The 27,744-nt window shown below is 52.4% G+C and overlaps 1 protein-coding gene across 7 annotated transcripts in view; it reads right to left on the bottom strand.

The window, feature by feature from the left end:
* LOC140188363 (DENN domain-containing protein 3-like) overlaps positions 1-27,744 on the bottom strand; it is a 180,098-nt gene that overhangs the window by 62,697 nt on the left and 89,657 nt on the right. For 5 of the 7 annotated variants that reach the window (XM_072244564.1, XM_072244590.1, XM_072244578.1 and 2 more), the window contains 3 exons: positions 23,268-23,379; positions 22,223-22,348; positions 15,835-16,053 (listed from right to left, as the gene is read on the bottom strand). In XM_072244564.1, coding sequence (XP_072100665.1) covers positions 15,835-16,053; positions 22,223-22,348; positions 23,268-23,379 — 457 coding nt within the window. The remainder of the gene's footprint in view (positions 1-15,834; positions 16,054-22,222; positions 22,349-23,267; positions 23,380-27,744) is intronic. The other 2 variants (XM_072244574.1, XM_072244582.1) reach the window with 1 other exon arrangement.

Here is a 27,744-nt window from a genome sequence, read left to right as displayed (position 1 = left end):
GGGGTAGTGGAAGAGTGGGGGAGAGAGTGTGACTTCACATGGCCCGGTGACTGTGCCGCTGAGCGGCAAGTGTGGGTCTTGTTCAATCACTGTGGTCAGGAGAGGCCGGCACTGAGTCGGAGCTGAGAAACGGGCTGAGTGAGAGGTCACCGCTGGCCAGCCGGCCTCCCAGATCATCTCTCCATCCACGGTGTGCCCAACAGAAGCCCCATCACACACACATCCTCACCCCCAGTCCCAGGGAGCTGTACCGAGGGAGAGTCACGCTGGAACGGATCTCGGAAAAAGTTATTTATTCAGGGAATAATCCCCGAAGAACGGTGATAAAGACAGAAGAAGATGTGGGAGAGAGGTGAATCAACTTCGGCAGAGGACTGCAGCAGTCTTCTTCACGAAAGAAAGCTGTTGTGCCGAATTTGTTGAGTCTGTGCTTGGGCCGTGACAGCGACAGTGTCCGGGCAGCCAAAATTCGTGTCTCCGACTTCTACTGGGAGCTGGGGCGAATTTCTCCGGCTGTTAATATCCGAACCCCACCCCCACCCCAGAGCACTCGGCCCGGGATGACCGGGTGAAGAGTTTCGCGGTGAATCCTTGGACTCTCGCTCGGACGGAGGGCATCGGACGGTACCGGGTGACAGACAGCAACGGGAAGGGAGGGTCAGTGCTGGCTTTTCATCGCACAGACTCCCTGCGACCATCCTTCCAGCCTTCTCGGACCTGTTAACTGATAAATGTTGCCAATGTCCGCCGCGTCTGATTTCTGACTGCGTGGGGCTTTAATGTGGCGGGCTGCAGCTCTAAAATGGTGGTGGGTGGTGGGTGGTGGGTGGTGGGGGGTGGGGGGTGGGGGGGCCTAATTCCTCACACGAAGTGCTGGAGGAACTCAGCAGGCCGGGCAGCAGCTATGGAAAAAAGTACAACATCTCGGCCCGAAACGTCGACTGTACTTATTCCCACAGATGCTGCCTGGCCTGCTGAGTTCCTCCAGCAGTTTGTGTGTGTCGCTCGATTTCCAGCATCTGCAGATTTTCTCGTTTGTGGAACCTAGTTCTAACAGAAGCTGTAGCTTGTGGCCAAAGAACTCCCAAAAAGCAACCATCTTTCAGACAAGAAAAGGTGCTTTGTGCCATCAGGAGACCCCACCCCCGAGTGCAAGGCAGAAGTCACCTGTGTCTGTGGGTGGGGTTGAGGGTGTTACTGGGCTCAGTGAAACACACCAAGAGTCCCTTTTCTACTCACGGTTCACCAGAGAGGTGTCCCTGGCCTGGAGCACGGGCCTAACGTGGAAAGGGTCTCCGTGCCGAGTGAACCAGCCCTGTACAGAAAGCCGCCCCCTATAACTGCACCTTTGCCTCCCTCACCTGTGTTTATTGGGTGAGGTGATGTTGCTGGCCCCTGGATACCGCTCTAGCCAGACAGAGGTGGCTTTGGGCATACGAGTACCTCCATTGTGAACTATTCCCAGAGCTGGGACGGCCAGGGCATGCTCAGGGGGCTTCCATGTGTGGCAGGAAAGCAGCTTTACCAGATTTGCCTGGCCATGGTGCCATGTCTGCAGGGGTTTGGGCACACCGGCCCAATTGCTCCGTCACTTGTTGTCCCTCCTGACCCTGCGGCAGAGGGTGGCAGGGATGAACGCAGTAAGGCTGAGGTAAAGGGCAGGAGGAAGAAAAGTCTCCAGGCCTCTCTGCCACAGAGGAGGAGCCAGGGCCTTGCGTTCGTCCCTGTAGCTCAGCAAGGGCACGGAGCAGCCGGGAGGGATGATGTGGTGCTGATGGCCGAGATTTCCTCCGAAATGGAAATAGGGGACCGGGTGAGGGGGGAGCTTTACCTCAGCAAAAGGCTACATGCTTGGGGCACATCTCCCTGGAGCGGGAGGATGGTCCCATCACTCAGGGGCCATCGGCGGAAAGAGACTCAGTCTCTGCCGGGACCGTCTGATGGGTGACCCTGCCAAACAGGGGTGTCTAAAGCGGATGATTAGTGGCATGCTGGGAGTGCGCGTCTGCCGATGGGGGGTGGGGGGAAGCTGTTGCAGGTGAATGGGAATTACTTTTGGTGGGGTCGACTGTGCTGTCAGACCATAAGATGTAGGAGCAGAAGTAGGCCATTCGGCTCATCGACTCTTCTCTGCCATTCAATCATGGGCTGATCCAATTCTTCCAGTTATCCCCACTCCCCTGCCTTCTCCCCGTACCCTTTGATGCCCTGGCTAATCAAGAACCTATCTATCTCTGCCTTAAATACACCCAATGACTTGGCCTCCACAGCCGCTTTTGGCAACAAATTCCACAGATTTACCACTCCCTGACTAAAGTCATTTTATCCGCGTCTCTGTTGCAAATGGACGTCTTTCAATCCTGAAGTCGTACCCTCTTGTCCTAGACTCCCCTACCATGGGAAATAACTTTGCCATATCTAATCTGTTCAGGCGTTTTAACATTCAGAATGTTTCTATGAGATCCCCCCTCATTCTCCTGAACTCCAGGGAATACAGCCCGAGCTGCCAGACGTTCCTCATATGGTAACACTTTCATTCCTGGAATCATTCTCGTGAATCTTCTCTGAACCCTCTCCAAAGTGTGTATATCCTTTCTAAAATAAGGAGCCCAAAAACTGCACACAATACTCCAAGTGTGGTCTCACAAGTGCCTTATAGAGCCTCAACATCACATCCCAGCTCTTATATTTTATACCTCTAGAAATGAATGTCAATATTGCATTTGCCTTATTCACAGCCGACTCAACCTGGAGGTTAACCTTTAGGGTATCCTGCACAAGGACTCCCAAGTCCCTTTGTATCTCTGCATTTTGAATTGTCTTTCCATCTAAATAATAGTCTGTCCATTTATTTCTTCCACCAAAGTGCATGACTATACCATGAGGCGGGAGGAGAAGATGGCAGGACAATGCAGCGCGCGCAGCTCTCCGGTGAAATTATATTGTATCTGTTAAATAGGGGCCGTGGAAAATTCTGATTTGATGAAGACAGACGTGAAAGCACAGAGGAATATCTGGAGAAATTTCTGTAATGCCTGGTTCGCTGCTGCTGCTACTGTGCGATCCAAAATCTCCGGAGGGAAGGCCCGAAAATCCCCGGCTTTGCCTGCTGCTGGCGACCGAGGCTGAGGTCGAATCGTTTGGATAGAGATGGTGCTCAGTACTCGGTGTTGGAGGGCTGGTCGGAGGCTCGAAGTTTTCAGACGACTCAGAGTCGGACTGTGGTCAGGCAAGGCAGGGAGAGTTTTCTTCCTTCTCCCGTCTGCGTGAATGTGGGACATTCGAGAGACTTTGAACTTTTTTACTGTGCCATGGACTGTTCTTCATCAAGTTACGGTATTGTTGCACTGTTGTAACTATATGTTATAATTATGTGGTTTTTGTTAGTTTTTCAGTCTTGGTCTGTCCTGTGTTTCTGTGATATCACACCGGAGGAAAATTGTATCATTTCTTAATGCATGCATTTCTAAATGACAATAAAAGAGGACTGCGTGTCCTCATAATCTAGTACACTTTCCAACATTGTATTTCATTTGCCACTTCTTTGGCCATTCCCCTAAAATATCTAAGTCTCTCTGCAGGCTCTCTGTTTCCTCAACACTACCCACTCCTCCACCTATCTTTGTATCATCGGCAAATTTAGCCACGAATCCATTAATCCCACAGTCCAAATCATTGACATACATCGTAAAAAGCAGCGGTCCCAACACCGACCGCTGTGGAACTCCACCGGTAACCAGCAGCCAGCCAGAAAAGGATCCCTTTATTCCCACTCTCTGTTTTCTGCTGACCAGCCAATGCTCACGCATGCTAGTAACTGCCGTGTTATTCCATGGGCTGTTATCTTGCTAAGCAGCCTCATGTGCAGCACCGAGTCAAAAGCCTTCTGAAAATCTAAGTACAGCACATCTATTGCATCTCCTTGTCTACCCTTCTTGTAATTTCCTCAAAGAATTGCAGTAGGTTTGTCAGGCAGGATTTTCCTCTCAGGAAACCATGCTGGCTTTGGCCTATCTTATCACGTGCCTCCAGGTACTCTGTAATCTCATCCCTAACAATCAATTCCAACAGCTTCCCAGCCGCTGATGTCAGGCTAACTGGTCTATAGTTTCCTTTCTGCTGCCACCCATCCTTCTTTGAATAACGGAGTAACATATGCAATTTTCCAGTCATTCAGTACAAAGCCAGAATCTATCGATTATTGAAAGATCATTAATGACTCCGCATTCTCCCCAGCTACTTCCTTCAGAGCCTGAAGGTGCATTCCATCAGGTCCAGGAGATTTATCCACCCTCAGACATCTCTCAGAATGTAGACTCCGTAGAAGCAAAACTGCCTCTGGAGGTCGACGCGACCCAGGGTCTGAAGAGACACTGAGTACCCCTGGGTGACAGTCCTCACCGAACGAGCAGAGTGCCAGGGTGGTGATAAAGTGTGGTGTTTGCGACGCCTACACGTGTTACCCCAGGGGCGGATCACCATGGAGACCTGGGTGCGAAGATGGACAAGGCCAAGGGGGCTCAAGCCCTTTTGGAATTTGCGGAGGCCGACAGGATGCCCATTCTGGGGGCACGAGGCTCATTAAAGAGCAGGGTCACGTCCTGCCCCACAACACAAACAGGCAACGGCTGTTGTTGAGGATCTGGCGAGTGGAGTCTCCCCCGGCTCCGATCCTGAGGTAGGTGCCAAGCCTGTAGTGGAGTCACTCTACCGGACCAGTTCAGGTAGTGGGGTGAGTGTGGGAACGGGACAGCGAGGGTGAGGACTGGGGTGAGTGTGGGAACGGGACAGTGAGGGTGAGGACTGGGGTGAGTGTGTGGAAACGGGACAGTGAGGGTGAGGACTGGAGTGAGTGTGGGAACGGGACAGTGAGGGTGAGGACTGAGTTGAGTGTGGGAACGGGACAGTGAAGGTGAGGACTGGGGTGAGTGTGGGAACAGGACATTGAGGGTGAGGACTGGGCGGAGTGTGAGAACGGGACAGTGAGGGTGAGTACTGGGTTGAGTGTGGGAACGGGACAGTGAGGGTGAGTACTGGGTTGAGTGTGGGAACGGGACAGTGAGGGTGAGGACTGGGGTGAGTGTGGGAACGGGACAGTGAGGGTGAGGACTGGGGTGAGTGTGGGAACGGGACAGTGAGGGTGAGGACCGGGGTGTGTGTGGGAACGGGACAGTGAGGGTGAGGACTGGGGTGAGTGTGGGAACGGGACAGTGAGGGTGAGGACTGGGGTGAGTGTGGGAACGGGACAGTGACGGTGAGGACTGGGGTGAGTGTGGGAACGGGACAGTGAGGGTGAGGACCGGGGTGAGTGTGGGAACGGGACAGTGAGGCTGAGGACTGGGGTGAGTGTGGGAATGGGACAGTGAGGGAGAGGACTGGGGTGAGTGTGGGAATAGGACAGTGAGGGTGAGGACTGGGGTGAGTGTGGGAATAGGACAGTGAGGGTGAGGACTGGGGTGAGTGTGGGAACGGGAAAGTGAGGGTGAGGACTGGGGTGAGTGTGGGAACGGGACAGTGACGGTGAGGACTGGGGTGAGTGTGGGAACGGGACAGTGAGGGTGAGGACTGGGGTGAGTGTGGGAACGGGACAGTGAGGCTGAGGACTGGGGTGAGTGTGGGAATGGGACAGTGAGGGAGAGGACTGGGGTGAGTGTGGGAATGGGACAGTGAGGGTGAGGACTGGGGTGAGTGTGGGAATAGGACAGTGAGGGTGAGGACTGGGGTGAGTGTGGGAACGGGAAAGTGAGGGTGAGGACTGGGGTGAGTGTGGGAACGGGACAGTGACAGTGAGGACTGGGGTGAGTGTGGGAACGGGATGTGAGGACTGGGGTGTGTGTGTTAACGGGACAGTGAGGGTGAGGACAGGGGTGAGACTGGGAATGGGTCAGTGAGTATGAGGACTGGGGTGACTGTGGGAACGGGACAGTGACGATGAGGACAGGGGTGAGTGTGGGAACAGGACAGTAAGGGTGAGGACTGGGGTGTGTGTGGGAATGGGACAGTGAGAGTGAGGACTGGGGTGACTATGGGAACAGGACAGTGAGAGTGAGGACTGGGGTGAGTGTGGGAATGGGACAGTGCGGATGAGGACAGGGGTGAGTGTGGGAACGGGATAGTGAGGGTGAGGACTGGGGCGTGTGTGGGAATGGGACAGTGAGAGTGGGGACTGGGGTGAGTGTGGGAACGGGATAGTGAGGGTGAGGACTGGGGCGTGTGTGGGAATGGGACAGTGAGAGTGGGGACTGGGGTGAGTGTGGGAACGGGACAGTGAGGGTGAGGACTGGGCTGAGTGTGGGAACGGGACAGTGACAGTGAGGACTGGGGTGAGTGTGGGAACGGGACAGTGAGGGTGAGGACTGGGGTGAGTGTGGGAACAGGACAGTGAGGGTGAGGACTGGGGTGAGTGTGGGAACGGGACAGTGAGGGTGAGGACTGGGGTGAGTGTGGGAACGGGACAGTGACAGTGAGGACTGGGGTGAGTGTGGGAACGGGAAAGTGAGGGTGAGGACTGGGGTGAGTGTGGGAACGGGACAGTGACAGTGAGGACTGGGGTGAGTGTGGGAACGGGATGTGAGGACTGGGGTGTGTGTGTTAACGGGACAGTGAGGGTGAGGACAGGGGTGAGACTGGGAATGGGTCAGTGAGTATGAGGACTGGGGTGACTGTGGGAACGGGACAGTGACGATGAGGACAGGGGTGAGTGTGGGAACAGGACAGTAAGGGTGAGGACTGGGGTGTGTGTGGGAATGGGACAGTGAGAGTGAGGACTGGGGTGAGTGTGGGAACGGGATAGTGAGGGTGAGGACTGGGGCGTGTGTGGGAATGGGACAGTGAGAGTGGGGACTGGGGTGAGTGTGGGAACGGGATAGTGAGGGTGAGGACTGGGGCGTGTGTGGGAATGGGACAGTGAGAGTGGGGACTGGGGTGAGTGTGGGAACGGGACAGTGAGGGTGAGGACTGGGGTGAGTGTGGGAACGGTACAGTGACAGTGAGGACTGGGGTGAGTGTGGGAACGGGACAGTGAGGGTGAGGACTGGGGTGACTGTGGGAACGGGACAGTGAGGGTGAGGACTGGGGTGGGTGTGGGAATGGGACAGTGACAGTGAGGACTGGGGTGAGTGTGGGAACGGGAAAGTGAGGGTGAGGACTGGGGTGAGTGTGGGAACGGGACAGTGACAGTGAGGACTGGGGTGAGTGTGGGAACGGGATGTGAGGACTGGGGTGTGTGTGTTAACGGGACAGTGAGGGTGAGGACAGGGGTGAGACTGGGAATGGGTCAGTGAGTATGAGGACTGGGGTGACTGTGGGAACGGGACAGTGAGGATGAGGACAGGGGTGAGTGTGGGAACAGGACAGTAAGGGTGAGGACTGGGGTGTGTGTGGGAATGGGACAGTGAGAGTGAGGACTGGGGTGACTATGGGAACAGGACAGTGAGAGTGAGGACTGGGGTGAGTGTGGGAACGGGACAGTGACGATGAGGACAGGGGTGAGTGTGGGAACAGGACAGTGAGGGTGAGGACTGGGGTGAGTGTGGGAACGGGACAGTGAGGGTGAGGACCGGGGTGTGTGTGGGAACGGGACAGTGAGGGTGAGGACTGGGGTGAGTGTGGGAACGGGACAGTGAGGGTGAGGACTGGGGTGAGTGTGGGAACGGGACAGTGACGGTGAGGACTGGGGTGAGTGTGGGAACGGGACAGTGAGGGTGAGGACTGGGGTGAGTGTGGGAACGGGACAGTGAGGCTGAGGACTGGGGTGAGTGTGGGAATGGGACAGTGAGGGAGAGGACTGGGGTGAGTGTGGGAATGGGACAGTGAGGGTGAGGACTGGGGTGAGTGTGGGAATAGGACAGTGAGGGTGAGGACTGGGGTGAGTGTGGGAACGGGAAAGTGAGGGTGAGGACTGGGGTGAGTGTGGGAACGGGACAGTGACAGTGAGGACTGGGGTGAGTGTGGGAACGGGATGTGAGGACTGGGGTGTGTGTGTTAACGGGACAGTGAGGGTGAGGACAGGGGTGAGACTGGGAATGGGTCAGTGAGTATGAGGACTGGGGTGACTGTGGGAACGGGACAGTGACGATGAGGACAGGGGTGAGTGTGGGAACAGGACAGTAAGGGTGAGGACTGGGGTGTGTGTGGGAATGGGACAGTGAGAGTGAGGACTGGGGTGACTATGGGAACAGGACAGTGAGAGTGAGGACTGGGGTGAGTGTGGGAATGGGACAGTGCGGATGAGGACGGGTGAGTGTGGGAACGGGATAGTGAGGGTGAGGACTGGGGCGTGTGTGGGAATGGGACAGTGAGAGTGGGGACTGGGGTGAGTGTGGGAACGGGATAGTGAGGGTGAGGACTGGGGCGTGTGTGGGAATGGGACAGTGAGAGTGGGGACTGGGGTGAGTGTGGGAACGGGACAGTGAGGGTGAGGACTGGGCTGAGTGTGGGAACGGGACAGTGACAGTGAGGACTGGGGTGAGTGTGGGAACGGGACAGTGAGGGTGAGGACTGGGGTGAGTGTGGGAACAGGACAGTGAGGGTGAGGACTGGGGTGAGTGTGGGAACGGGACAGTGAGGGTGAGGACTGGGGTGAGTGTGGGAACGGGACAGTGACAGTGAGGACTGGGGTGAGTGTGGGAACGGGAAAGTGAGGGTGAGGACTGGGGTGAGTGTGGGAACGGGACAGTGACAGTGAGGACTGGGGTGAGTGTGGGAACGGGATGTGAGGACTGGGGTGTGTGTGTTAACGGGACAGTGAGGGTGAGGACAGGGGTGAGACTGGGAATGGGTCAGTGAGTATGAGGACTGGGGTGACTGTGGGAACGGGACAGTGACGATGAGGACAGGGGTGAGTGTGGGAACAGGACAGTAAGGGTGAGGACTGGGGTGTGTGTGGGAATGGGACAGTGAGAGTGAGGACTGGGGTGAGTGTGGGAACGGGATAGTGAGGGTGAGGACTGGGGCGTGTGTGGGAATGGGACAGTGAGAGTGGGGACTGGGGTGAGTGTGGGAACGGGATAGTGAGGGTGAGGACTGGGGCGTGTGTGGGAATGGGACAGTGAGAGTGGGGACTGGGGTGAGTGTGGGAACGGGACAGTGAGGGTGAGGACTGGGGTGAGTGTGGGAACGGTACAGTGACAGTGAGGACTGGGGTGAGTGTGGGAACGGGACAGTGAGGGTGAGGACTGGGGTGACTGTGGGAACGGGACAGTGAGGGTGAGGACTGGGGTGGGTGTGGGAATGGGACAGTGACAGTGAGGACTGGGGTGAGTGTGGGAACGGGAAAGTGAGGGTGAGGACTGGGGTGAGTGTGGGAACGGGACAGTGACAGTGAGGACTGGGGTGAGTGTGGGAACGGGATGTGAGGACTGGGGTGTGTGTGTTAACGGGACAGTGAGGGTGAGGACAGGGGTGAGACTGGGAATGGGTCAGTGAGTATGAGGACTGGGGTGACTGTGGGAACGGGACAGTGACGATGAGGACAGGGGTGAGTGTGGGAACAGGACAGTAAGGGTGAGGACTGGGGTGTGTGTGGGAATGGGACAGTGAGAGTGAGGACTGGGGTGACTATGGGAACAGGACAGTGAGAGTGAGGACTGGGGTGAGTGTGGGAACGGGACAGTGACGATGAGGACAGGGGTGAGTGTGGGAACAGGACAGTAAGGGTGAGGACTGGGGTGTGTGTGGGAATGGGACAGTGAGAGTGAGGACTGGGGTGACTATGGGAACAGGACAGTGAGAGTGAGGACTGGGGTGAGTGTGGGAACGGGACAGTGCGGATGAGGACAGGGGTGAGTGTGGGAACGGGATAGTGAGGGTGAGGACTGGGGCGTGTGTGGGAATGGGACAGTGAGAGTGGGGACTGGGGTGAGTGTGGGAACAGGATAGTGAGGGTGAGGACTGGGGCGTGTGTGGGAATGGGACAGTGAGAGTGGGGACTGGGGTGAGTGTGGGAACGGGACAGTGAGGATGAGGACTGGGGTGAGTGTGGGAACGGGACAGTGACAGTGAGGACTGGGGTGAGTGTGGGAACGGGAAAGTGAGGGTGAGGACTGGGGTGTGTGTGGGAATGGGACAGTGAGTGTGAGGACTGGGGTGTGTGTGGGAATGGGACACTGAGGGCGAGGACTGGGGTTTGTGTGGGAACGGGACAGTGAGGGTGAGGACTGGGGTGAGTCTGGGAATGGGTCAGTGAGTATGAGGACTGGGGTGATTGTGGGAACGGGCTATTGAGTGTGAGGACTGGGGTGAGTGTGGGAACAGGACAGTGAGGATGAGGACTGGGGTGAATGTGGGAATGGTACAGTGAGGGTGAGGACTGGGGTGTGTGTGTGGGAATGGGACAGTGAGGGCGAGGACTGGGGTTTTTGTGGGAACGGGACAGTGAGGGTGAGGACTGGAGTGAGTGTGTGAACGGGATAGTGAGGGTGAGGACAGGGGTGAGTCTGGGAATGGGTCAGTGAGTATGAGGACTTGGGTGACTGTGGGAACAGGACAGTGACGATGAGGACAGGGGTGAGTGTGGGAACGGGACCGTGAGGATGAGGACAGAGGTGCGTGTGGGAACGGGACAGTGAGGGTGAGGACTGGGGTGAGTGTGGGAACGGGACAGTGAGGGTGAGGACTGGGGTGAGTGTGGGAACGGGATAGTGAGGGTGAGGACTGGGGTGAGTGTGGGAACGGGATAGTGAGGGTGAGGACAGAGGTGCGTGTGGGAACGGGACAGTGAGGGTGAGGACTGGGGTGAGTGTGGGAACGGGACAGTGAGGGTGAGGACTGGGGTGAGAGTGGGAACGGGATAGTGAGGGTGAGGACTGGAGTGAGTGTGGGCATTGGACAGTGAGGGTGAGGACTGGGGTGTGTGTGGGAACGGGACAGTGAGGGTGAGGACTGGGGTGTGTGTGGGAATGGGACAGTGAGGGCGAGGACTGGGGTTTTTGTGGGAACGGGACAGTGAGGGTGAGGACTGGGGTGAGTGTGTGAACGGGATAGTGAGGGTGAGGACAGGGGTGAGTCTGGGAATGGGTCAGTGAGTATGAGGACTTGGGTGACTGTGGGAACAGGACAGTGACGATGAGGACAGGGGTGAGTGTGGGAACAGGACAGTGAGGATGAGGACAGAGGTGCGTGTGGGAACGGGACAGTGAGGGTGAGGACTGGGGTGTTTGTGGGAACGGGACATTGAGGTGAGGACTGGGGTGAGTGTGGGAACGGGAGAGTGAGGATGAGGACTGGGGTGAGTGTGGGAACGGGACAGTGAGGGTGAGGACTGAGGTGTATGTGGGAACGGGACAGGGAGAGTGAGGACTGGGGTGAGTGTGTGGGAACGGGACAGTGAGGGTGAGGACTGGGGTGGTTGTGGGAACGGGACATTGAGAGTGAGGACTGGGGTGAGTGTGGGAACGGGACAGCGAGAGTGAGGACTGGGGTGAGTGTGGGAACGGGACAGTTAGAGTGAGGACTGGGGTGAGTGTGGGAACGGGACAGTGAGGGTGAGTACTGGGTTGAGTGTGGGAACGGGACAGTGAGAGTGAGGACTGTGGTGAGTGTGGCAACGGGACAGTGATTTTGAGGACTGGGGTGAGTGTGGGAATGGGATAGTGAGGGTGAGGACTGGGGTGAGTGTGGGAACGGGATAGTGAGGGTGAGGACTGGGGTGAGTGTGGGAACGGGACATTGAGGGTGAGGACTGGGGTGTGTGTCGGATCGGGACATTGAGGGTGAGGACTGGGGTGAGTGTGGGAACGGGACAGTTAGGGTGAGGACTGGAGTGAGTGTGGGAACGAGACAGTGAGAGTGAGGACTGGGGTGTGTGTCCGAACGGGACAGTGAGGGTGAGGACTGGGGTGAGTGTGGGAATGGGACACTGAGGGCGAGGACTGGGGTGTGTGTGGGAATGGGAGAGTGAGGATGAGGACAGGGGTGCGTGTGGGAACGGGACAGTGAGGGTGAGGACTGGGGTGGTTGTGGGTACGGGACATTGAGAGTGAGGAGTGGTGTGAGTGTGGGAACGGGACAGTGAGAGTGAGGACTGGGGTGAGTGTGGGAACGGGACATTGAGGGTGAGGACTGGGGTGAGTGTGGGAACGGGACAGTGAGAGTGAGGACTGGGGTGAGTGTGGGAACGGGACAGTGAGGATGAGGACAGGGGTGAGTGTGGGAACGGGACAGTGACAGTGAGGACTGGGGTGAGTGTGGGAACGGGACAGTGAGGGTGAGGACTGGGGTGAGTGTGGGAACAGGACAGTGAGGGTGAGGACTGGGGTGAGTGTGGGAACGGGACAGTGAGGGTGAGGACTGGGGTGAGTGTGGGAACGGGACAGTGACAGTGAGGACTGGGGTGAGTGTGGGAACGGGACAGTGAGAGTGAGGACTGGGGTGAGTGTGGGAATGGGACAGTGAGGATGAAGACTGGGGTGAGTGTGGGAATGGGACAGTGAGGGAGAGGACTGGGGTGAGTGTGGGAACAGGACAGTGAGGGTGAGGACTGGGGTGAGTGTGGGAATAGGACAGTGAGGGTGAGGACTGGGGTGAGTGTGGGAATGGGACAGTGAGAGTGAGGACTGGGGTGAGTGTGGGAACGGGACAGTGAGAGTGAGGACTGGGGTGAGTGTGGGAACGGGACAGTGAGAGTGAGGACTGGGGTGAGTGTGGGAATGGGACAGTGAGGATGAGGACTGGGGTGAGTGTGGGAATGGGACAGTGAGGGAGAGGACTGGGGTGAGTGTGGGAACAGGACAGTGAGGGTGAGGACTGGGGTGAGTGTGGGAATAGGACAGTGAGGGTGAGGACTGGGGTGAGTGTGGGAACGGGAAAGTGAGGGTGAGGACTGGGGTGTGTGTGGGAATGGGACAGTGAGTTTGAGGACTGGGGTGTGTGTGGGAATGGGACACTGAGGGCGAGGACTGGGGTTTGTGTGGGAACGGGACAGTGAGGGTGAGGACTGGGGTGAGTCTGGGAATGGGTCAGTGAGTATGAGGACTGGGGTGATTGTGGGAACGGGCTATTGAGTGTGAGGACTGGGGTGAGTGTGGGAACAGGACAGTGAGGATGAGGACTGGGGTGAATGTGGGAATGGTACAGTGAGGGTGAGGACTGGGGTGTGTGTGTGGGAATGGGACAGTGAGGGCGAGGACTGGGGTTTTTGTGGGAACGGGACAGTGAGGGTGAGGACTGGAGTGAGTGTGTGAACGGGATAGTGAGGGTGAGGACAGGGGTGAGTCTGGGAATGGGTCAGTGAGTATGAGGACTTGGGTGACTGTGGGAACAGGACAGTGACGATGAGGACAGGGGTGAGTGTGGGAACGGGACCGTGAGGATGAGGACAGAGGTGCGTGTGGGAACGGGACAGTGAGGGTGAGGACTGGGGTGAGTGTGGGAACGGGACAGTGAGGGTGAGGACTGGGGTGAGTGTGGGAACGGGATAGTGAGGGTGAGGACTGGGGTTTTTGTGGGAACGGGACAGTGAGGGTGAGGACTGGGGTGAGTGTGTGAACGGGATAGTGAGGGTGAGGACAGGGGTGAGTCTGGGAATGGGTCAGTGAGTATGAGGACTTGGGTGACTGTGGGAACAGGACAGTGACGATGAGGACAGGGGTGAGTGTGGGAACGGGACAGTGAGGATGAGGACAGAGGTGAGTGTGGAAACGGGACAGTGAGGATGAGGACAGAGGTGCGTGTGGGAACGGGACAGTGAGGGTGAGGACTGGGGTGTTTGTGGGAACGGGACATTGAGGTGAGGACTGGGGTGAGTGTGGGAACGGGAGAGTGAGGATGAGGACTGGGGTGAGTGTGGGAACGGGACAGTGAGGGTGAGGACTGAGGTGTATGTGGGAACGGGACAGGGAGAGTGAGGACTGGGGTGAGTGTGTGGGAACGGGACAGTGAGGGTGAGGACTGGGGTGGTTGTGGGAACGGGACATTGAGAGTGAGGACTGGGGTGAGTGTGGGAACGGGACAGCGAGAGTGAGGACTGGGGTGAGTGTGGGAACGGGACAGTTAGAGTGAGGACTGGGGTGAGTGTGGGAACGGGACAGTGAGGGTGAGTACTGGGTTGAGTGTGGGAACGGGACAGTGAGAGTGAGGACTGTGGTGAGTGTGGCAACGGGACAGTGATTTTGAGGACTGGGGTGAGTGTGGGAATGGGATAGTGAGGGTGAGGACTGGGGGTGAGTGTGGGAATGGGAGAGTGAGGGTGAGGACTGGGGTGAGTCTGGGAATCGGTCAGTGAGTATGAGGACTGGGGTGACTGTGGGAACGGGACAGTGAGGAGGAGGACTGGGGTGAGTGTGGGAACGGGACATTGAGGGTGAGGACTGGGGTGTGTGTCGGATCGGGACATTGAGGGTGAGGACTGGGGTGAGTGTGGGAACGGGACAGTTAGGGTGAGGACTGGAGTGAGTGTGGGAACGAGACAGTGAGAGTGAGGACTGGGGTGTGTGTCCGAACGGGACAGTGAGGGTGAGGACTGGGGTGAGTGTGGGAATGGGACACTGAGGGCGAGGACTGGGGTGTGTGTGGGAATGGGAGAGTGAGGATGAGGACAGGGGTGCGTGTGGGAACGGGACAGTGAGGGTGAGGACTGGGGTGGTTGTGGGTACGGGACATTGAGAGTGAGGAGTGGTGTGAGTGTGGGAACGGGACAGTGAGAGTGAGGACTGGGGTGAGTGTGGGAACGGGACATTGAGGGTGAGGACTGGGGTGTGTGTCGGATCGGGACATTGAGGGTGAGGACTGGGGTGAGTGTGGGAACGGGACAGTTAGGGTGAGGACTGGGGTGAGTGTGGGAACGGGACAGTGAGAGTGAGGACTGGGGGTGTGTGTCCGAACGGGACAGTGAGGGTGAGGACTGGGGTGAGTGTGGGAATGGGTCACTGAGGGCGAGGACTGGGGTTTGTGTGGGAACGGGACCGTGAGGGTGAGGACTGGGGTGAGTGTGGGAACGGGACAGTGAGAGTGAGGACTGGGGTGAGTGTGGGAACGGGACAGTGAGGATGAGGACAGGGGTGAGTGTGGGAACGGGACAGTGAGGGTGAGGACTGGGGTGTGTGTGGGAACGGGACAGTGAGGGTGAGGACTGGGGTGTGTGTGGGAACGGGACAGTGAGGGTGAGGACTGGGGTGAGTGTGGGAACGGGATAGTGAGGGTGAGGACTGGAGTGAGTGTGGGCATTGGACAGTGAGGGTGAGGACTGGGGTGAGTGTGGGAACGGGACAATGAGGTTGAGAACTGGGGTGAGTGTGTGGGAACGGTACAGTGAGGATGAGGACTAGGGTGACTGTGGGAACGGGACAGTGAGGGTGAGGACTGGGGTGTGTGTGGGAACGGGCTATTGACGGTGAGGACTGTGGTGAGTGTGGGAACGGGACAGTGAGAGTGAGCACTGGTGTGAGTGTGGGAACGGGACATTGAGGGTGAGGACTGGGGTGTGTGTCGGATCGGGACATTGAGGGTGAGGACTGGGGTGAGTGTGGGAACGGGACATTGAGGGCGAGGACTGGGGTTTGTGTGGGAACGGGACAGTGAGGGTGAGGACTGGGGTGAGTGTGTGGGAACGGGACCGTGAGGGTGAGGACTGGGGTGAGTGTGGGAACGGGACAGTGACGGTGAGGACTGGGGTGAGTGTCGGAACGGGAAAGTGAGGGTGAGGACTGGGGTGAGTGTGGGAATGGGACACTGTATTAATGTATTGTAACCCCTAACCTTTGTGTGTGTCTCTGTATTTGAATAAAGTTTGGTACATTTGTTAAAATTGGGGCAGTATGGATGGATGGTCACACTGTGAGTATGGTACTGATGTGAGGCCTCAGTTATTTGCGGCTGACCCTGGACAGTGACACTTACCTCGCTGACAATGTCCATGTGGCGGGAGTGGCAGCCCATCAGGAAGACGGTGGGAGCCATGAGCAAGTCAAGCATCTGGCTGCCCAGCACCGGGATGTAGGTGTGTCGCCACGGCAACGGGTGCAGGAAATAGATAAAGCACTCGGTGACCAGCGTCAGGAGTGGCCTGTGACTGGACAGGAACACCATGCGCCGCTCCATCAGGACGTTGGTCAGGATCTGCCGAGCAGAGGGAGGCGATGAGAGAACATTGAACAACATTTCCATCAACTCGATCAGCAACACCCACAACAGCAGGAGCTACAACACAACATCGCCATGAACTGGATCAGCAACACCCACAACAGGAGCTACAATGATAGTTCCTGTCAGGATGACAACAACAGGAATTTGACACTCACACCCAGCCATAGCACCGTACCCTCTTCTCCACCCCTCAGCCCAGAATGGAAAGGGGATTCGGGAGCTGGGTAAGAATGGCCTCAGTGACATAAACTGTGGGCGGTGGTCCGAGGGTTGGGGTGGCCTTCCCCAGAGTTCAGCACTGCGCCCATTGCGCTGGCGCTAAACACAAAGCACAGTTGGAATGATTAAAGCACAAGTTATAGCAGCAGAATTTTGCCATTCAGTCCATCAAGTCTGCTCTGCTCTTTGATCTTGGCTGACCCATTTCCCTCTCAACACCATTCTCCTGCCTTCACAACGTAACCTTTCTAGGCGGCATTACCATATTGCATCAGCCACCTTTTTGCCCATTCTCCTAATCCGTCTAAATTATTCTGCAGACTCCCTGATTCTCAAACTATCCGCCACTCCACCTAACTTCATAGTGCCTGCAAACTTGGCTAGAAAACCATTAATTTCATCATCCAAATCAGTGACATACAACGTTAAAAGAAGTGGTCCCAACACTGACTGCTCCGAAACACCACTCGTCACCAGCAGCCAACCAGAAAAAGTCCCCTTTATTCCCACTCGTTGCCTCCTGTCAATCATGGATAATGCTCTATCCATGATATTATCCTTCCTGTAATACTGTAGGCTCTTGGCAGCCTTTTGTCAAAAGCATTCTGAAAATCCAAGTGCACACCACCCACCAATTCTCCTTTGTCTATCTTGCCTGTTATGTTCTCAAAGAATTCCAACAGATTTGTCAGGCAAGATTTCCCCTCAAGGAAACCATACTGACTTTGGCATATTTTATTATTTGCCTCCAAGTACACCAAAACTCCAACATCTTCCCAAACACTGATGTCAGACTAACTAGCCTACAAATTCCTTTCTTCTGTCTCCCTCCCTTCTTGAAGACTGGAGTGACATTTGCAATTTTCCAGTCCTCAGGAACCATGCCAGAATCTAGTTATTCTTGAAAGATCGTTACTAATGCCTCCACAATCTCTTCAGCCACCTCCTTCTGAACCATGGGCTGTAGTCCATCTGGTCCTGGTCACTTCTCTACCTTCAGACCTTTCAGCTTCCCAAACACTTTCTCCCTCGTAATAGTCACTGTACTCACTTCTGCTCCTGATACTCTTGAACTTTGGGCACACTGCTAGTACCTTCCACAGTGAAGACTGATGCAAAATACTTATTAAGCTCATGTCCTCTCTTTATCTACCCTACTACCTCTCCAGCATTATTTTCCAGTGGTCTAATGCATACTTTTGCCTCTCTTTTACCCTTTATATACCTGAAAAACTTTTGGTATCCTCTTTGATAATATTGGCTCACTTACCTTCATATTTCACCTCTTCCCTCCTATCATTTCTAGCTGCCTTCTGTTGGTTTTTAAATTATCCTAATCCTCTAACTTCCCACTAACTTTTGCTCTATTTTCTGCTCTCTCTTTTGCTTTTATGTTGCTGTGTCATCCTGTCTTTAGAATACTACTACTTCTTTGGGATATCTTTATCCTGTGTCTTTAGAATTGTTCCCAGAAACTCCACCTATTGCCTCTCTGCCGTCATCCCTGCTAGTGTCCCCTTCCAATCAATTTTGGCCAGCTCCTTTCTCATGCCTCTATAATTCCCTTTACTCCACTGTAATGCTGATACACCTGACTTTGTCTTATCCCTTGCAAATTGCAGGGTGAATTCTATCATATTACGATCACTGTCTCCTAAGGGTTCTTTTACCTTAAGCTCTCTAATCAAATCTGGTCATTATAGAACACCCTATCCAGAACAGCTGATTCCCTAATGGGTTCAACTACAAACTGCTCTAAAAAGTCATCTCGTAGGCATTCTGCAAATTCTCTCTCTTGGCATCCAGCACCAACCTGATTTTTCAATCTGCCTGCATATTGAAATCCACTATGACTGATGTGACTCCACCCATTTTACATACCTTTTCGTCTCCTGTTGTAATTTGTAGTCCACATCTTTGCCACTGTGCAGAAGCCTGTACAGAGTTCCCACCAGGGTCTTGTTACACAAGGTTAACTGTACCCACAAGGATTCTACATTTTTTGATCCTATGTCACCATTGTCTAAGGATTGGATTTTTTTTTACCAACAGAGCCACGCCGCTCCCTCTGCCTACCTGCCTGTCTGTTCAATGGTGCCCACAACGTCATACATGCCAATCTCTAAATGCACTACAAGATAACCTACCTTATTCCATACACTGCATGCATTCAAATATAACACTTTCAGTCCTGCATTTGTCACCCTTTTCGTATTTGTCCCCATGTTACACTTCAGCTCATCCTACTGACTGTAATTTTGCCCTACCATCAGCCTACTCTCCTGACAGTCTCACTGCCTCTGCTTGTAAAACAACAGCCCCATTCACAGCCCTGTCACGCTTGTTCCCATTCCCCAGACAAATTACCTTAAACCCTCCCTAAAAGTTCTAGTGGTCCCATCAGGTTCAGGGGCAACCCATCCTTTTTGTACAGGATATACCTTTGCCAGAAGAGATCCCAATGATCCAGAAATCTGAAACCCTGCTCCCTGCACCAGTTTGTTAGCCACAAATTCACCTGCCAAATCATCCTATTCTTATCCTCACTGGCACATGGCACAGGCAGCAATCCAGAGATTACTATCCTGGAGGTCCTGCTTTTTAGTTTTCAACCTGTTTCCCTAAACTCTCTCTTCAGGACCTCCTCCCATTTCTAACCTATGGCATTGGTGACTTCTGGATGCTCACTGTCCCCCTTTAATATGCTGTGGATATGATCAGAGATGTCCCTGACCCTGGTACCTGGGGGGAACATACCATCGGGGGTCTCTGTCGCGTCCACAGAATCCCTTGTTCACTTCTCTCACTATGAAAACTCCTATCGTTATTGCAGTTTTTCCCCTTCCCTTCTGGGCCTCAGTGCCAGAGACCTGGTCACGGTGGCTTCTCCCTGGCAGGTCGATGCCCTCAATGGTATCCAAAGCAGCATACTGATTATTAAGAGGAACAGTCACAGGGGCACTATGCAGTGTCTAAGATTAAGACATTTTTCTAGCCATGCCTCATGGTCATAGAGCCATAGAGAAGTACAGCAAAAAACAGGCCCTTCAGCCCATCTAGTCCATGATGAAACCATTTAAACTACCTATTCCCATCGACCTGCACCCAGACCATAGCTCTCCATACCCCTACCATCCATGTACTATCCAAACTTCTCTTAAATGTTGAAATCAAGCTAGCATGTACCACCTGTGCTGGCAGCTCGTTCCGCACTCTCACCACCCTGAGTGAAGAAGTTTCTCCTCATGTTCCCCTTAAAACTTCAGCCTTCACCACTAACCCATGACCTTGGGTTGTAGTCCCGCCTAACCTTAGTGGTAAAAGCCTGCTTTGCATTTACCCTATCTATACCCCTCATAATTTTGTATACCTCTATCAAATCTCTTCTCAATCTTCTACATTCTAATGAATACAGCCCGAACCTATTCAATCTTTCCTTATAACTCAGGTCCACCAAACACAGCAATATCCTTGTAAATTTTCTCTGCACTCTTTCAATCTTGTTTACATCTTTCCTATAAGTAGGTGACCAAAACCATAAGACCATAAGATATAGGAACAGAATTAAGCCATTTGGCTCATCGAGTCTGCTCCTCCAATCCATCATAGCAGATCCAATTTTCCTTTCAGCCCCATCTCCTGCTTTCTCTCAGTATCCCTTCTTGCCCTGACCAATCAAGAATCTATCAACCTCTGCCTTAAATATACATAAAGACTTGGCCTCCACAGCCATCTTTGGCAATGAATTCCAAAGATTCACCACTCTCTGGCTAAAGAAATTCCTCCTCATCTCCATTCTAAAAGGATGTCCCTGTATTCCGTGGTTGTGTCCTCTGGTTTTAAGACTCTCCCACTATAGGAAACATCCTCCACGTCTACTCTGTCAAGGCCTTCCACCATTTGATAGGTTTCAATGAGGTCATCCCTCATTCTTCTGAATTCTAGTGAATACAGGCCTAGAACCATCAAATGCTCTTCATATGACACACTATACAATCCTGGAATCATTTTCGTGAACCTCCTTTAAATCCTCTCCGGTTTCAGCGCACCCTTTCTCAGATAAGGAGCCCAAAACTGCTCACAAAACTCCAAGTGAGGTCTCACCAGTGCTTTATAAAGTCTCAACATTACATCCTTGATGACACACAATGCTCCAAATTAGACCTCACCAACGTCTTATACAACTTCAACGTCCCATCTTCTGTACTCAACAGTTTGATTTATGAAGGTCAATGTACCAAAGGCTTTCTTTGTGACCCCATCTACCTATGATGCCACTGTCAATGAATTATGGACCTGTATTCCCAGATCCCTTTGTTCTACCACATTCCTCGGTGCCCTACCATTCACTGTGTAACACTTCCCCTGGCTGGTCCTACTGAAGTGCAACATCTCACACTTATCAGACTAAAATTCCATCTGCCATTTTTCCAGCTGGTCCAGATCCCTCTGCAAGCCCTGATAGCCTTCCTTGCTGTCCACTACACTCCCGATCTTGGTGTCATCCGCAAAATTGCCGATCCAGTTAACCACATCATAACCCAGATCATTGATAGAGATGAGAAACAGCAAAGAATCCAGCACCGATCTCTGTGGCACTCCACTAGTCACAGGCCTCCAGTCAGGGCGGGAACCATCTACTACCACTCTCTGGCTTGGCCCACAAAGCCAATGTCTAATCCAATTTACTACCTCATCTTTAATGCCGATGACTGAACTTTCTCCACCAGCCACCAATGCGGGACTTTGCCAAATGTCTTACTAAAATCCATGTAGACAACATCCACAGCCTTGCCTTCACCCACTTTCCTGCTAACCTCCTCAAAAACTCTGTAAGATTGGTTAGACACTACTTACCACACACAAAGCCATGCTGACCATTCCTAATGAGTCCCTCTCTATCCAAATACTCATATATCTGGTTCCTTAGAATACCTTCCAAAAACTTTCCCACTTTCTCATCAGCCTATAATTTCCTAGTTTACATTGGAGATTTTTTAAAACAGTGGAACATCATTAGCTATCCTCCAATCCTTGGCAGCTTCCCTGTCATTCAGGATTTCTGCACTTGCCTCCCATAGGGTCCAAGTGGTGGGAAGGAACATTCTGGAATGCAGAATGATGTCAATAGGCAGGGTGGAAATAGAAAACCTGCTGTGGTTCTGGAGAAGGGTGGGGTGATGAGTAGTTGTGGAGGGGGAGGAAACATGGGGCAGTGGGCAATGAGCCAGCACACAGTCCCGTGCCAGAACACCTTGTGAGTGGCTGCAGAAGGGAGAATCTGCGTCCGGCCCAGTGGTGGGTCAGAGGCACAGAGGGCCAGCAGTTTCACGTTCCTGGGTGTTAATATCTCGGATGGCCTGTCCTGCATCCACGTGACCACCTCTCTCCTCTGGGGAGCTGAAGCCACTGAATGCACAGCAAACTTCCACAGACAGGGAGACAGAGAGACACCAGGAATCATGGGGCAACACACAATCTGCCATGGGAACTCAGGGGCTCCAGCAGCATCGGGGGAGGGGGGGAAGGTAAACAGAACCGTACAGCAAAGAGAGATCGTTCAGCCCACAATACTGTGCTGAATTTGGGCAGGGGCATGACTTGAAATATCGACAGTTCCTTCCCTCCCTCTGATGATGAGGGAGGGGGAAAAGGGGATGCGGTGAGGGGTGGTGGAATAGAGAGGGTCAGAGCAGAGATGAGGGGGATGAGAGGGGTGGAGGGGTTGAGGGGAGGTGGAATAGAGAGGAGTTGGAGTGATGAGGGGAGGGAGCGAGGAGAGGGGTAGGAGGGAGGGACAAGATGGGTTGGGGAGGTCAATGTGGGTCAGGAACAACACAATTAACTGTCTGACTGCATGCTCAACCCCATACAAAACAAAACAAGGACACAAAACATGCACACAGCCACACACTTAATGTACCGTTACCTGCAGGATGGTCTCGGGGCTGAAGCAGAGGAATGGGAGGTGCAGACCGATGTCGATGACCGGACAGCCCACATTCTCAGGAGGTGGAAGCACGATGTTCAAAGGCCCCAGTTCAAAACTCTGAGTGCACAGGGGTCCAGTCATGTGGAGAGAGGGAAATATCAGTGGTCTGGGGCAGCCTGGGGCAGGGAGAAGGGGAAGGGCAAGGGAGTGGAGTGGGGAGGGGGAGAAGGGGAGAGGAGGAGGTGGTTGGTACGAATAGAACCCACAATACACATTTTCACAGTCACATGCACGCCACGTATACACACACCCAATACACACAGCACAGACACACAGCTCTCCTGTCCACACCACTAATATTCATACTCACACTTCCTGTCCCAGACATCCCACCCTGCAAGAATTCACTTCAGGGAGGTAGCACCATCAATTTGCAGGAGACTCCCGGAACTTCCGGGAGAGGTGGGATGTCTGCAATAGAGTAGCTCCTTAGCAGCTAGCCAGCTAGTTTAAATAACGTTAGCTATGCTAATGAACGAATGACACCTGTTAAACTCACCTCAACATGTCTTTTACAGTCTTAACCCACCATGGAAATAGAAAAGTCACTGTTGCAAACAGTGCAGCGAGCAACACTGTCATTATTTTTGACCCCTATTAGGCAGGGGTACACTTTAGTGTAGACTGGGGTGATGTACATTTTATATTTTCTCTTTTTGGAACTCTCTGCCATGGCGCGCTTGCTCTCTTGCTCTCTCTTGCGCTCTCTCTCTCTTGTTCTCAAAAAAATTGATTTCCGGGATATTGTATATAATTTGTGAGCATCAGGGAGCCACTATTAACATGCGGGAGACTCCCGGAACTTCTGGGAGAGATGGGATGTCTGCTGTCCACAAACACCCACACAATACACACCCCTATATGGACACACACACACACTCACACCCTTTACACACAGCTATGCACAAACTATATACAGACAGACACAAAACACACACACACACACACAAAACCAGTTTTGGAATGTCGATCTTACCAGATGGAGAGATCCAGGTGGGGGGCAGGGAACCAGGGCAAGTTGGGCAGCAAACTCGTTCACCTTTTTCGGAAACTCTGCCTCGCTGCAGGCCGTGAGTTCGGAGAGTAGGCTGGCAAGGAAGGGTCCAATGTTACTGGGGTAGGGGTTCATCCTGCACAGTCACCCAGCAACCCAGGGCTGAAAACTGACGCCCTGTGCTAGGATCACTGCACAGCCTGGGCCACAACTGTTCCACAGCACCGGCATTCAGCAACAATTGCAGCCACTGCCGTAAGGAGTTTGTACGTTCTCGCCGTGACTACATGGGTTTGCTATGGATACTCTGGTTTTCTCCCACTGTCCAAAGACGTACAGGTCCTTGTAAAGAGTCCTCAGAGTAGGCTATGGTTACATCAGGAGTTGCAGGGCCATTGAGCTTGAAGGGTCAAAAGTACCAATGAAGCACTGTACCCCAATAAATAAATAAAACCCATCCCCTTCACAGCACAGTGTACCCCGATAAATAAAACCCGTCCCCTTCACAGCATAGTGTACCCTGATAAATAAATAAAACCCATCCCCTTCACAGCACAGTGTACCCTGATAAATAAATAAAGCCCGTCCCCTACACAGCACATCGTACCCCAATAAATAAATAAAACCCGCCCCTTCACAGCACAGTGTATCCCGATAAATAAATAAAACCCGTCCCCTTCACAGCACAGTCTACCCCGATAAATAAATAAATCCTGTCCCCTTCACAGCACAGTGTACACCGACAGATAAATAAAACCCATCCCCTTCACAGCACACCGTACACCGATAAATAAATAAAACCCGTCCCCTTCACAGCACAGTGTACCCTGATAAATAAAACCCATCCCCTTCACAGCACAGTGCACCCCGATAAATAAATAAACCCATCCCCTTCAGAGCACAGTGTGCCCTGATAAATAAATAAAACCCAACCCCTTCACAGCACAGTGTACCAGGATAAATAAAGAAAGCCCGTCCCCTTCACAGAACAGTGCACCCTGATAAATAAAACCCATCCCCTTCACAGCACAGTGCATCCCGATACATAAATAAACCCATCCCCTTCAGAGCACAGTGTGCCCTGATAAATAAATAAAACCCACCCCCTTCACAGCACAGTGTACCCCGATAAATAAAGAAAGCCCGTACCCTTCACAGAACAGTGCACCCCGATAAATAAATTAAATGCATCCGCTTCACAGCACAGTGTACCCTGATAAATAAATAAAAGCTGTCCCCTTCACAGCACAGAGTACCTCGATAAATAAATAAAACCCGTCCCCTTCACAGTACAGTGTACCCCGATAAATAAATAAAACCCGTCCCCTTCACAGCACAGTGTAACCCGATAAAAAAATAAAACTCGTCCCCTTCACAGCACAGTGTACCCCAATAAATAAATAAAACCTGTCCCCTTCACAGCACAGTGTACCCCGATAAATAAATAAAACTCGTCCCCTTCACAGCACAGTGTACCCCGATAGATAAATAAAACCCATCCCCTACTCAGCAGTGTACCCCGATAAATAAATAGCACCCACCCCCTGCACAGCACACCGTACCCCAATAAATAATTAAAACCCGTCGCCTTCACAGCCACCGTACCCCAATAAATAAATAAAGCCCGTCCCCTACACAGCATACCGTACTGCAATAAATAAATAAAACCTGTCTCCGTTACACCACACTGTACCCTGATAAATAAATAAAACCCGTCCCCTACACAGCACAGTGTACCCCAATAAATAAATAAAACCTGTCCCCTTCACAGCACAGTGTACCTTGATAAATAAAACCCGTCCCCTTCACAGCACAGTGTTCCCCGATAAATAAATAAAACCTGTCCCCTTCACAGCACAGCATACCCCGATAAATATATAAAATCCATCCCCTACACAGCACACGGTACCCAAATATATAAATAAAACCTGTCCACTTCACAGTACAGTGTACCCTGATAAATAAATAAAAAAAACCCGTCCCCTTCACAGCACCGTGTACCCCGATAAATAAATAAATCCTGTCTCCTTCACAGCACACCGTACCCCGATAAATAAATAAAACCTGTCCCCTACACAGCACACCGTACCCCAATAAATAAATAAAACCTGTCCCCTTCACAGCACCGTGTACCCCGATAAATAAATAAATCCTGTCTCCTTCACAGCACACCGTACCCCGATAAATAAATAAAACCTGTCCCCTACACAGCACACCGTACCCCAATAAATAAATAAAACCCGTCCCCTTCACAGTACAGTGCACCCCGATAAACAAAACCCGTCCCCTTCACAGTACAGTGTACCCCGATAAATAAATAAAACCTATCCCCTTCACAGCACAGTGTACCCCGATAAATAAATAAATCCAGTCCCCTTCACAGCACACGGTACCCCAATAAATAAATAAAACCTGTCTCCTTCACAGCACAGTGTACCCTGATAAATAAAACCCGTCCCCTACACAGCACACGGTACCCAAATAAATAAATAAAACCTGTCCCCTTCACAGCACACTGTACCCCAATAAATAAATAAAACCTTTGCCCTTCAGAGCACAGTGTACCCCAATAAATAAATAAAACCCGTCCCCTTCACAGCACACTGTACCCTGATAAATAAATAACTCCTGTCTCCTTCACAGCACATCGTACCCCAATAAATAAATAAAACCTGTCCCCTTCACAGCACAGTGTACCCCAATAAACAAATAAAACCTGTCCCCTTTACAGTACAGTGCACCCCGATAAATAAAAAAACCCCGTCCACTTCACAGCACAGTGTACCCCGATAAATAAATAAATCCAGTCCCCTTCGCAGCACAGTGTACCCCAATAAATAAATAAAACCTGTCCCCTTCACAGCACAGTGTACCCCGATAAATAAATAAAACCTGTCCCCTTCACAGCACAGTGTACAATAAATAAATAAAACCCGTCCCCTTCACAGCACAGTGTACCCCGATAAATAAACAACACGCATCTCTTTCACAGCACAGTGTACTCCGATAAATAAACAAAACCCATGCCCTTCACAGTACAGTGTACCCCAATAAATAAATAAAACCTGTCCCCTTCACAGTACAGTGTACCCCGATACATAAATCAAACCCGGCCCCAACACAGCACAGTGTACCCCGATAAATAAATAAAACCCGTCCCCTGCACAGCACACCGTACCCCAATAAATAAATAAAACCTGTCCCCTTCACAGCACAGTGTTCCCCGATAAATAAATAAAACCCGTCCCCTTCACAGCCACCGTACCACAATAAATAAATAAATCCTCTCCCCTTCATAGCACGGTGTACCCTGATACATAAATAAAACCCGTCCCCTTCACAACACACCGTACCCCAATAAATAAATAAAACCTGTCCCCTACACAGCACACTGTACACCAATAAATAAATAAAACCTGTGCCCTTCAGAGCACAGTGTAACCCGATAAATAAATAAAACCCGTCCCCTTCACAGCACAGTGTACCCTGATAAATAAATAACTCCTGTCTCCTTCACAGCACATCGTACCCCAATAAATAAATAAAACCTGTCCCCTTCACAGTACAGTGCACCCTGATAAATAAATAAAACCCGTCCCCTTCACAGCACAGTTTACCCCGATAAATAAATAAAACCTGTCCCCTTCACAGCACAGTGTACCCCGATAAATAAATAAATCCAGTCCCCTTCACAGCACACCGTACCCCAATAACTAAATAAAACCTGTCCCCTTCACAGCACAGTGTACCCCGATAAATAAATAAAACCTGTCCCCTTCACAGTAGTGTACCCCAATAAATAAATAAAACCCGTCCCCTTCACAGCACAGTGTACCCCGATAAATAAACAACACGCATCTCTTCCACAGTACAGTGTACTCCGATAAATAAACAAAACCCATCCCCTTCACAGTAAAGTGTACCCCAATAAATAAATAAAACCTGTCCCCTTCACAGTACAGTGTACCCCGATACATATATCAAACCCGTCCCCTACACAGCACAGTGTACCCCAATAAATAAATAAAACCTGTCCCCTTCACAGCACAGTGTACCTTGATAAATAAAACCCGTCCCCTTCACAGCACCGTGTACCCCGATAAATAAATAAATCCTGTCTCCTTCACAGCACACCATACCCCGATAAATAAATAAAACCTGTCCCCTACACAGCACACCGTACCCCAATAAATAAATAAAACCCGTCCCCTTCACAGTACAGTGCACCCCGATAAATAAATAAAACCCGTCCCCTTCACAGTACAGTGTACCCCGATAAATAAATAAAACCTATCCCCTTCACAGCACAGTGTACCCCGATAAATAAATAAATCCAGTCCCCTTCACAGCACACGGTACCCCAATAAATAAATAAAACCTGTCTCCTTCACAGCACAGTGTACCCTGATAAATAAATCCTGTCCCCTTCACAGCACACCGTACACCGATAAATAAATAA

This window comes from Mobula birostris, chromosome 2, assembly GCF_030028105.1.
Source record: "Mobula birostris isolate sMobBir1 chromosome 2, sMobBir1.hap1, whole genome shotgun sequence".
NCBI lineage: Eukaryota > Metazoa > Chordata > Chondrichthyes > Myliobatiformes > Myliobatidae > Mobula > Mobula birostris.
This window is presented reverse-complemented; position numbering and strand designations above follow the sequence as displayed.